General features: G+C 35.3%; 1 protein-coding gene across 1 annotated transcript; it reads right to left on the bottom strand.

Moving 5' to 3' along the window:
• Window positions 1-10,880: 10,880 nt before the first annotated feature.
• On the bottom strand, window positions 10,881-11,588 carry LOC137581299 (uncharacterized). Its single transcript, XM_068295507.1, has one exon. It carries the CDS (start codon window positions 11,445-11,447, stop codon window positions 11,028-11,030), a length of 420 nt encoding a protein of 139 aa, XP_068151608.1. The 5' UTR covers window positions 11,448-11,588; the 3' UTR covers window positions 10,881-11,027.
• Between the last annotated feature and the right edge of the window lie 340 nt (window positions 11,589-11,928).

Below are 11,928 nucleotides of genomic sequence, written 5' to 3' on the forward strand. Positions count from 1 at the left end.
CAATTTGATTTGTATGGCTTTTCAATTTGTGCTCTGCTGCTCTCATTTTTTTCCATTTTCCCTTCACCGCTGTTCCTCTTCCTGTATTCGTCTCTCCCCCATATTTTTCTTCTTTCATTTTTTTTTGCCTGCATTTGCCATTGTATAAATTTTTGGTATTTGCGCCAATTTCATTCCAAATTGAGCACTGGCCACAGTCGTTTATTTTTAATGCATCCAGGCATCCCCAACCAGTCGACGAATTCGTATCCGAAAAGAAGCAATATGGCCAAGAGCAGCTCAGTTGCGGCTAGTCGATGGGTAGGGGGCCGGGGGCATGTGGCAAGGAGAATGAAAACAACATCACAAGTTGAATTTTTCTCTGGTTTTTAGTTTAGTTTACTTCTTTTTTTACTACTACTACTACTACAAGTACATTTCTCTTCGGGGTTCCATATTTTTTTGCCCATTGTTGTAGACGAGGAGATTTTTGGACTTTATTAGGATGTATGCATTGTGTGGAAGAAAATGCGATGATAATGTTAAGGGCTATGATATTATGTAGTGAACCTGAAGAGGAATTGTCTAATTTCCATTCGACCAATGAATAGATTATACAATAAAAAAGAAGATACAAAAACAATACCCAAAACATTTGCCGAATCATTGGAATGAGTTTAAGTCAATATGAAATTGAAAAAAGAAACTAAAAGCCTAAAGGAGAAATCATATCAGAGTGGTGACCAATTAGCCAAGACTATACTATGGTCAACATATTTTTCTGATTAACTGAGAGCATTTTGTTTTCACTATGGCGATGCAAAAGAATTTTCCTATTCTTTTCAATTTAGGTATTTGTATTATTTGCAGTGTGCAGTTTTGGACATTGTACCCGGTCGAATACCAAACACTCGGTAGGACACTCAAGCGAATTGCAATGACCAAGGCATGGCAGGCCAGGCAGGCAAGTTGGCGGACAGGCAAGGAGAGGGCGAAGTGCGCTCAAGATTTATGGCTCATGGGTTTTGCCATCATCTCATCCTATGATTTTTTTCTTCTCTGCTTTAAAACTTTTGTATGGGAGGTAAGCCATCAAATACAATCAAATTGATTGCCTCTATGAGGGTGTAAGAGAATGTATTTGTTGGTTTTTTTTCTACTAACAATGTTCTGGGGTAGGGAGTACCCTTAATGCGATTTGCAATTAGCCAATTAACCTAATAAGCGCCTAAGGGATAGGCAACATAAATTTCATTTCTTTTCAATATCCGGCAGTGATAGGAAGGAAAATCAGTTTAAATGACTGGGCAGAAAAAAAAACCAAACATGAAGAATTTATATCAAGTTTATGTTCTTTGAATTTGGGTGTGGTAATATATAATATTTTTTGTTCAGAAAATTCCTGCATAAATCATTTCCTGTTAAAGGAAAAGATAAAAGCTCCGGTAAAATAAATACAAGAAAAAGAAGCAACTAAAAAAATGACATGACAAAGTCGAAAACCAAACAAGAACAAAGACGAACACAAAGAAGCAGCAGCAGCAGCATGAACAACAATAACATTAAATTAGCATTTTTTATTACTTGTAGTTTCGTTTTTTTTCTTCTTTCTCGTTTTGTGTGTTTTGAATTTTGCTTGTTTTCCATCAGCGATTTGCATAACTAAGTTGGCCAACAACAAAGGGAAAGAGCAAAGGTTACAAAGACTTTGAAATAATATTAAGTATACGACATGTGTGATTTTCCTTACAAACGGATTGGAAGCGAATTATAGTCATCGATTGAACATTTTATATACTTTCAGTAATCACTGAAGATCATAGATAATAAATTGTGCGAAAATATGAAGCTGATTCACAAATTTGACTGTCAGGATAACGCTGCTGACATTGAGGAGACTATCAGACGGTGCCATATAGTTTGTTCTTTAAAGCAACGAAAATTATTGTGCAACTTGTTTGAACTTTGAATATTTTTATAAAATTACGCTTCTCTTAAGCTCTTAAGCAGCTCTTAAAAAGCAAATGCAATTTGTGGCTTAAGTGGCCTTAATGACAACTGCATCTGTTGGCCCAGACAGGCCAAGCTAAGCCACCTGTGTGGCTAAGTATTTTGGCAGCTACTTCAAATGCCAACACAATCAACCATCCTGACAACTGACAAGTGGCAAGTGGCAAGTGGCAAATGGCAAGGTAAGGTTAGAGGCTTTCTGCCAGGTGGCGGACAAGGTCTTTCAAAACGTGACCAACACCATCATTTTATTTCAGCAACAAGTTGGAAGTCCGATAATTAAATATTTTATGAAGGCCACAAATGTTGCCGGTATATCTCTTTGGCACTACATAAAAGTTATGTTACGAGTACATGTTGCCCATGGTTTGGCATAAAAATTAAGTCATAATGCATTTTTCGCGCAATCATAAATTTTGCTCAGCCAACTACTTATACATTGTGTGGAAATTCTGGTACTTACCAGGCTAAATGTCTCATAAAAAGTAACATAAATCGACACACTTGATCATAAAGTCCTTTAACACACTCATGTACACACTCTCACACACACACACACACACACACACACACACACACACACACACACACACACACACACGCACAGCAACAAAATAAACAATTTGTTTATGAAAATGTTTAATAAATTGCAACTAAGCTTTGTTACCAGCCACACGCGTCGTATGCGTAATTTGCTTTGAGTTTTCTTTTCTGTTTCTTTGTTTTTAGCAAAATTAACACGCATACGAGGGCACTTAATTTATCAGCTGGTGGAGGGAGTAGCCATGTGGCATGCAACATGTTGTGAAGCTTAAATTGAAAATTACAAAAACCAAGAGCGAGAGAGAGAGACTCAGATGAGGAGACGAGGAGACGAACACACGCCATAGGGGCAAGCCCCTTGAAATAACCACAAGAGCGCGTGATGCGGCCAAAAAGGAAAGAGCCAGCTAGGACACTAGGGCAGTGGGGGTAGATATGGGCGTGGCTATGCTTTTCGTGTTGACGACAACAACAACAGCGACAACGCATATGAAAATTTTTGCATGAAAATTTATTGCTATGCTTAAGAAGCGTGCGTATGAAATAATATACACAAAAAGGACCCAGGACAACAGACAAACACACACAGTGTACACACACACATTCAGCCAATTTGCTGTTGCTGCTTCCATTTGTTGAATTTTAAAATGTTCTTTAAACAATGCCCTGTAAGAACTGATGGCAGCGATTTGTTGTTGACAATGTTGCAGGAATAACTAAGACAAGCAGCAAGCAGTATCCTCAGCAGCATCCACAATAGCAGCAGCAAATAGATCCAGTACGAGGCACTTAAACTTTATTTGTGGCATACGAAGTGTAGATGTTTATATCTTCGCATTTAAATATTTATGTTAACCGATTTAAAGCCATGGTTAACAATTATGTATATAGTTAAACTGACTAACATTAGGACTTTAAAAATATTTTTGTTCAGTAACTTTGAGATTTGCATTCGAGGACGCTCATATGGGACGATATTTAACATTTATATCGAGCTTTAAATCGTTTTTCTTACTATATCAGACTTCAGCCATCGACACAAATTGAATTTTCCTTAACTGCAGCGCATTTGTTTCGATTTTTTCCACAATTTCTGTTACTCCTCCCCCCGCTCCGTTCAAATATTGTACATTTATATTGAGAAGACATAAATGTAGCCCGAGTTGTGTAGTTTGTCGTTATGGTTGTTGCTTCTTCCTATCAATTTTTTCTCCCTTTGTTGTTGCTGGTAATATAAAAATCTAAGACATTTATTACAAAACAAAAGGCAAACTCAAGAAACTGGGCACATCTGCATATACATAGTAAAGAGACACAGAAACATACTTACTTCCCTCTCCGCTTCCCCCATTTCTGTTCAATCTCCTTGGTATTCACATGAGTTGGAATAAATTTTATGTACACTTACTTACGTCTGCAAACAATAGATGCTTTTCGTGATGTTTTACTCTGGTCTTGGTCCTGGTCAGTCTGGTCAGTTTAAGTTTCTTCCCTTTGTCTGACTCTGACCATTGCTTGGCTGACTGTCTGCAACTCCATCCATTCTTCCTTCCTTCCTTCCTTTTAGTTTTTCTCTCATTCAACCATTCTGCCATCTATCTCTTCAGCGTGTTTTGTGACCGCTTCATCGTTGGCTTACCGAAACGCCAAGTGCAACGTTTCTAGTTTCAATGCAGAGCCACTGGCATTATATAGTTTTAGATTTCAGTAAAAATACATACTATAAGTGCATACACACACAGACACAAACACCGAGTCATACATATTTATGCTCTTTGGATAGTGCTGATACGGACGAAAGCGAAACATTTCCTTAGGCCAACAAAAAGAAATTGTAGACATCAACATTTGTGAATGTCCTGCGGCGCCTTTTACACATGTTTCTCAGTTTGCTTAACTTGCTCTTCTGTTTGCTTCTAAGCCACTTATTTCAGTCAAAGAAGATTTAAAAGTCTCATTAAGCAATTATCGGCTAAAATATGAGAAAAATGTAATGCTTTCAGTGTAATCAATTAAAAGTCTATTTACCTATCTGAAATGTCTTATAAAAAAGGGTTTTTGTATAGCATTTCTGAACTGGGAACAGATTTGTAGTTGAGTTTGATATAGGCTATTCGTCTTTTAGCTCAAATGCTTTAAACTAAGTTATCTGGGCCATGGCCATTTCTTGCTTGAATGTTGCTGCTTGACCATAATATCTTTACCAAATTAGACGGGACCTCTAATTTTGTTTTAAACTTATTTTCTTAAATTTTTTGTGTATACTTACATACATAGAATATAACAAATGTTTGTATGCCATTTGAACTCTCGTTTCTCGTTTCGTTGTCGAGTCTCTATGATAGTAACAGACTGCTCGTCTATCTGCTCACGAAATTTTCCAATGAACGCACAATATTGTGGCATGCTTCTTTTCCATATTCTTTGCTTCATGCTCTTCTTCATTTGAGGTGCGGCTTCATCCGATTTGATTTGATTTAGTTGCGTCTGCAATGTGAAACGCGACTGCAACAGTTCGCACGACGATGATGATGATGATGATGATGACAACAACAGCAGCAACACTAGCTGCAACTGCAACTAATAATAATTGCAATTATGTATGTGGCCAGTGGGCCATTTGTCTTGTCCTCGTCTTCTCCCCTTGAGATGCTGCAACATAATTCTGTTGCGCAATTACGTAAATTACCAAAGTGAAATTCAATATGCCCGAACAGGCAAAATGGAAATGGCAGCTCCTGCACATTAAAAGGGAGTCAAGTGTGGAGAAGAGAAGAAAAGTGAACGGGTTGATTTCTATAGACGGGGGAGATTGGCGGTGTGCAAGGGGCGGATCTAACGCTGCTAATTGCCCATGTCTTACATGATTGAGCAACTGATTTGCTGAATGAATGAATCACCAATGAGCGAATAGAAAACGATTCATTCAGTCACTGACAATGTACTGACAGGCCACTGAAAGTTCATTAATTTTTCCCTATATACCAGAGTATATATCTTATCTAATATATGTTTTAAAAGAATATTCATTTATAGTCCAAGTGAAAATAGTTTTTCTCTCTTTGGAAAGCTAATTGGAAAGTCATACAATTGAAGGGGTGTTGATGCATTTGTATGGGAGGCTTACGGATTACTTGAAAATTCAATTATGAAGCAGAGACAATGAGTCGTTTGTTTGCATAAAACAATTTGATTTCATTGGATTCGATTCATTTTCTAAGTTCTATTCCAACTATTCCGGAACTATTGTTCTCATTTCTATATATCTTTTTTTTTACCTTTTGTACTGACTTCTATGTTTTTTCTTCTTTTTTGTTTCATTGCAATTTATTTGATTTATGCGTCGTCTGTTGTTCGTCTTTTTTCTCCGCTCTACTATTTTTACCATCTATTGTTATTATTGTTGTTTTTTGTTGTGGCATAAAAATGTACTTATCTTATCAGACTGGCCATATTTTATTACCGGCTTCTTTTGGTGTGTGTGTGTGTGTGTATGTGTCTAGGCTCGTTGCCATTTTTATGCTGTCTTGGCAGTCAACAAATTGAAAAGGGGCTTAGGACAATACACAACACAAAACAAAGAACACAAAATATAAGAAAAAAATTAGGTTATAGAAATTAGAAAATTTATTTTGTTTTTGGTCATATCTTTTTTTCCTACAGTGACATGGCATTTAATTAAAATATTTTGAAACCATTTTGTCTTTTTATATAGGAAAAGCAAAATTGAAAATTTACAGAGGAAAAGCAACAATTGTTTTGGTTGGTTGGTTCCATATCAAATGTCATACATTTTAATGTGAGTTTTCCATTTTCAAAAACAACTTTCCAACTATTTTATCTCAGGGCTCGAAATATGGATTTTCCGACAAGTAGACAGTTAATTTTATTATTTGTGTTCGATATTCTTCTCTTTGGGTAGGCTTTCCAGTTAGGGCCCCTGTCTAAAGTTAGTTTCTGATTAATTGTTTAGCCAAATCTCTTAGTGTTATTAAGCAAGTTCTGAATTGAATTGTGAAATAAGTAAGAGACTATTACCTGATATTTTCCAATGTTAAATAACATACTCAAAAGAAACATTATGATCTGCTTTAGTATTAGATAATATTTCAATTCCTTACTAAAAGCAAGTAAAAAGTTTGGCTGAAAATAATCATGTGCAAATGAAAATTATAGCGAGCTGCAGACTAAATACAATTAATGTAGCATAAATTGTTGATTAGCTAATTGAAGTGGCCGGCGATACGGACAATAATTAAACGACACTAAGCAGATTACACAAATGGCAAAAAGTGGCGAGTGGGGGGAGAGCTAGAAGAGCGCTGGCTTGGCATACATTAAAAACAACAATATATAATATTTAGGGCGGGGCCATATTGATTTTGGATATAGGATATGGGGCAAACAGCTGAAGGCAATTATTAAAAAGAAAAAAGTAACAACAACAAGACGAAGTAAGGAAGAAAATAAAGAAAAGTTGTTTGCCAGCCTTTCATTTTAATAAGCTTCATTTGAGTGGAAGAGATGAGATCCCTTTTATGTTCTCAAGTTACCAAACTCCATGTCCTTTTAGTTCATCAAAAGCGAAGACAAAACAAAAAAAGGCAAGTTTACCACATTTGCTCAGGCGAAAGTTACTCTTTCAGACAAAAATTGACCGTCATTTGTTTTCTTGACAGTTTTTGGAGAGCTGCTTATTATTTTTGCTCCAAAACTCTTTTCTTACATATTTTTTTTTTTTTTTTTTTGGAAAAATTTTGCATAATTTTTTTGAACACGTCACCAAATAAGTCGCAAGTTGATATTAATAACAGCTCATTATCGCTTCATTCTAGAGAATTTGTTTTTTTGCTCTCTTTTTTTGTTTATCATCTTTTGTTGAATATGTTTAGCAGCGTCAATTTATCATAATTTAAAGATAAAACCAAGTGACAGGATAATGATGACCTTCTCCGAAGTCGCAATTATTATTGATGAGACAAAGTTGAAAGATAGTTGAAAATAATTGCATTGATTGCAATCAAATATACTTGAATCAAATGAAATCAAATAATTTTGAGTTTGACTAAATTTGATGTGTAAATTTACGGAAATTCTTTAGTAACAAATTGATCAATGTGTTTTTGTCTTTAGACGAACTGCCAACTGTCGATGTAATTTCATTAATTGAAGTCCAGGGAATGGTTCTGTTTAAACAATCTTCATTAATGCTTAACCAAAAACAAAGTAAAATCAAATAAATATCTTATACAAAGACCAAGACTAACCATTCAATCTCTTACTTACTTACTTGGGTACTTGCTGGCTGGAGCTGCTGGTGATTCCTTGTGGTCTGGGCTTAGTGTCAATAGAAGTTTAGTTTTTAGCTTTTCTATTTGGTTTTGGGCAGCTTTGAGTAAAGTCTGTGCAAAAGGATAAATGCAAATTAAGTTGTCTAGTGGTGGAACTTTACTAAATGCATTCAATTACATTTTGCTTGAATGCACTCAAATCACTTTGACTGAGTAGTCTCTTTTCTCGTTTTTCAGTTATACGAAGTTTTTCTAAAAACTGCAGCTCAATTCGATTAAGTTTTCAGTAGTGAAGTTGTATCAACTGCAAAAGGAAAAGAAAGCATTACCAGAATTTAATACGGAGGATTAAAAATTACTTATTAATTAAGCGGGCCTATGTACTTATTGTTTGTTGCTTATTCGATTTTGTATGGCATTGAAAGTATATGAAAAAAATTAGCTTCGTGTTCAACAAAGAAATGGTTAGCAAGAGCATCGTATTAAACGGATTTCTTAAACAACTAAGAGACGTAATGCAAGTCTACGAAGGAGGCTTAAATGGCTTTGTTCTCATCGAGACTCTCTGGACGTAACAAATAACAAAGGAAGCTAAATTTTATTTTTTTATCCCAAAGATAATAAATACTTTTTAACCTACTCACACACCGTAAGAAAAGGGTGCAATAAATTTGTTAAAGTATATCAAGTTTTGGCGATCTGGCAACTCTATCTATTTAAGCGTCGCACAGTTGGGCCTCTGCTCGGATAGCGTTGCAAAAATACGTTTTTTCATGATCGCGTTTGGCAAAAATTATATATGCAATCGATAGGAAATACTTCAGAGATTATGAATCCGAAAAATTTTTTAAATCGGTTGAGATTTATGGGTGCTAGAGGCGCCCAAAGTTGAGACATTTTTAGTGAACAGGAAAAAATGATAATTTTTAAAAAAAATCGCAACTTTAAAACTGAATATTGGGCGATTTCAACAATCGATCTTGGATTTTTTGGTTTTATCTGAAAAGTATGTTCTTTATTAATAGCATGTTTCATAAATTTTAATAATTACTTAAATAGTTATTGAACTAGAAGCGTTTAAAAAATGTACTAAATATTGGCATTTTTTGAACTTTGATGGAATAAAACTAGCAAGACTCAACGAGTATCAATACCGGACTACATACACTAGGTAGGTGAAATTTACCTATCAGATGTATATAGTCCCAATATGCGGAGACCTGCGACAGCGATGCGTGAGCCATAAAACTAAGGCAACCTCGCCTAAAAAATGCGCTGCAGGTTTAAGGAAGAAGAAGAGCGCATGCGTATTGGCCTGTAGCTTCTTTGTATTTAAATGATAACATTGCGTAATGCTGTTTTGCAAATACTACCTTACATATATGCCTTTCTACAATGATAAATTGCTAATTACCTGCTTTGGAAAAAATGTCAAGACTTATTATTGACAAGACTTGTTATTTAAGTTGATGAAAAGTTTGTCCTATTTGTGGGTTGGTCGTTTTTATTTCCGTTTACCTAATTGGATGTAAATATTAAGTTGTTTACCTAATTAATACAAAAAGGGTAATACCGAAACACGCATGATGGAAATCTTTCAAGGAGATTTTTGAAAATGATGAAGTGACATCTTTTATAACAGGGGTTAGTCAAGAGATCATTAAACGGTTGGCTGTTATCTTAAATGTTATAAATTGCAAGGAAATGGTAAATGGTGAAAAATTTGCCGAATATACTTCAAAGACTGCTCATCTTTTGACTGAATTGTATCCGCAAAAAAAACTTACCCCAACGGTACATAGGATTTTGGCTCACGGAAAGGATTTAATAGAATATCAGTGTTTACCACTTGGAGAGCTATCCGAAGAAGCACAGGAATGTAAAAACAAGGACTACAAAAGGTTCAGATACACTAATACATTAAAAACTTATCGTGTTAGACAAAATGAAGACCTTTTTAACATGCTAGCAGCCTCTTCGGACCCACTTATTGCATCACTGAGACACGTGCGATCACGAAAGGATTTGGAAAATAGCAACTATAGTCCCGAAATGTTGAGTTTATTAGATACTGATGTAAATATTGAAAATTATTTTGAAGAAAATCAGAAATCAATAGCAAATTTTCAAAATTAACCTAAAAAAAAATTACAAAAAAATTTTTTTTTCTTTTTGTAATTATGTTAAAAAATCAAATTAAAACATTAAAAAATGTTACATAGTCGTCTAAAACAATGAAAAATTCCATTTGTGATTGAAAAAAATCGGGTTTCGATCCATTTTTAAAGGAAAAACATACTTGGAAATATTTTCTGACTTTGACCTTGAATATTACAGCACCACGAACACCCAGCACTTTTGACAAACATTCATTTTGAAGCTTAAGGTATTCTTTATCATATGCTTTTTAAATTTTTGAAATCGATTTATTGGTTTAAACGCTATGATTTTTGCAATGCTAAATGCCAGAAGGCCCCACTGTGCGTCGTTGACACGACCAGGACATTGCCAGGACACTGCATGAACATTATTGAATTTATGCACTTAACGATAGAGTCAACAGCAGAGCAGCAGATGCTGTCACTGTTGCCGTTTCCCTTTACCGCAATGGGCGAACTGTGCGTATACGCAATTTAATTTGCTACATCTGTTTTTTTTTTCCTCAGTCCCTGTTGGCTGGCTTTTGCTTCACTCGCTGAGAGTGTATCTGTCTCTATGTGTGTGTGTGTGTGTGTGTGAAAAATGAGCGGAAATGAGATTGTTGCGGCTTTAATTTCATTCACATGATGCACATTAATGGGATTTAAACTGACCATAGCATAAGTATAAGATAAAAGATGCAGAAAAAACCGGACAAAAAACAAACAGGATTGCTATTTGTGATTGAAATATGCAAAATGTGACTATGTCTTTGAATCGATAGTAAATAATTGGTTGAAAATCGGGAACATCTGAGTTATAAGAAATATTTATAAGCCTTTAAATATATGAGCTCTTATTGAATGTATTAAACGGAAAAAACCAATTCGTGTTCTTGTGAAGAATGTTTAGAACTACTTTTTGGATGAAAACAGTTTCAAAATTTTAATGTTGGGAAAGATGAGGGCAAAAGGAATTTCTCCTGGCAATGAACAAATTAAAATAACTTCCTTTTGTCTTTCAGAAAACAAAAGAACTAAAAGTTATTGTCCTCATTATAATCGATCACATTAATGACTCAGCTGCTGCTGCTGCAGCCTGTTCATTGACTGCGGTAATGCCTTTCTCAATGGTCAATTTCATTTTACGTATTTCAGCATCCAAGTAGATAAGACGCTCATAATTTGTAGCTAGTTTTTCAATAATTCTACCCAGATGTTGTTTGAAGATCTCATGCAGTTCTTCCTTATTCGAATCAGTCAATGGACGTCCCCTAAGTGCGCCCTGATAGTCGTCCTCGGACAAGGCATCGGCCAGGTTATTTTCAGTCTCGTCCTGCTGCTGACGCAAGCGGCTGATGACCCTGTCCAATTCGGCCCGCTCGTCACTCATTGTCATGAAGGCGATCATTTTCTGATTGAGCTCATGTGTAAGAACCACACCGGGATTGAGCAAACGACTGAAACATTTCGGCAGATGGGCCATTCTGGGCGATTCCTCTATATATATTTTTGAAGTGTAAATATATATAAATATAAATACATATGTATGTATAGCTGAACAATTTATATATGTATGAGTTGTTTGAGTTTAGAATTTTAATGGCAGACAAATCTCGTTCACCTCAAAGGTTTTCTGGAGTGTTTTCTCATTACCTACTTAGTCTCTTCTTCTCTCTCTCTGATTGTCTCTTTTGTTTTGCAGCTCATTAGCTTCAAAATCCTTTCTTTCAAATTTTGATGAATTTTGCGGTGAGATAGCCTTTTATTTTGATGGTGGAATAGTTAGCCATTCATATGCAAATTTTGCACTCGAAACCCTAAGAAAATGAGATGAAAAAATTGCAATGAATTTAAATTACACAATAAACACAGTGTCCTTTCTTCCTGATACTAAGTATCAGTGGTATATGAGAAAATGGGAAATTACCAACGAAGAAAAAAAGAAAGAAAAGCAAAATATTACA

The sequence above is a fragment of the Drosophila tropicalis genome, unplaced genomic scaffold, assembly GCF_018151085.1.
Source record: "Drosophila tropicalis isolate 14030-0801.00 unplaced genomic scaffold, ASM1815108v1 contig_845, whole genome shotgun sequence".
NCBI classification, from domain to species: Eukaryota; Metazoa; Arthropoda; class Insecta; order Diptera; family Drosophilidae; genus Drosophila; species Drosophila tropicalis.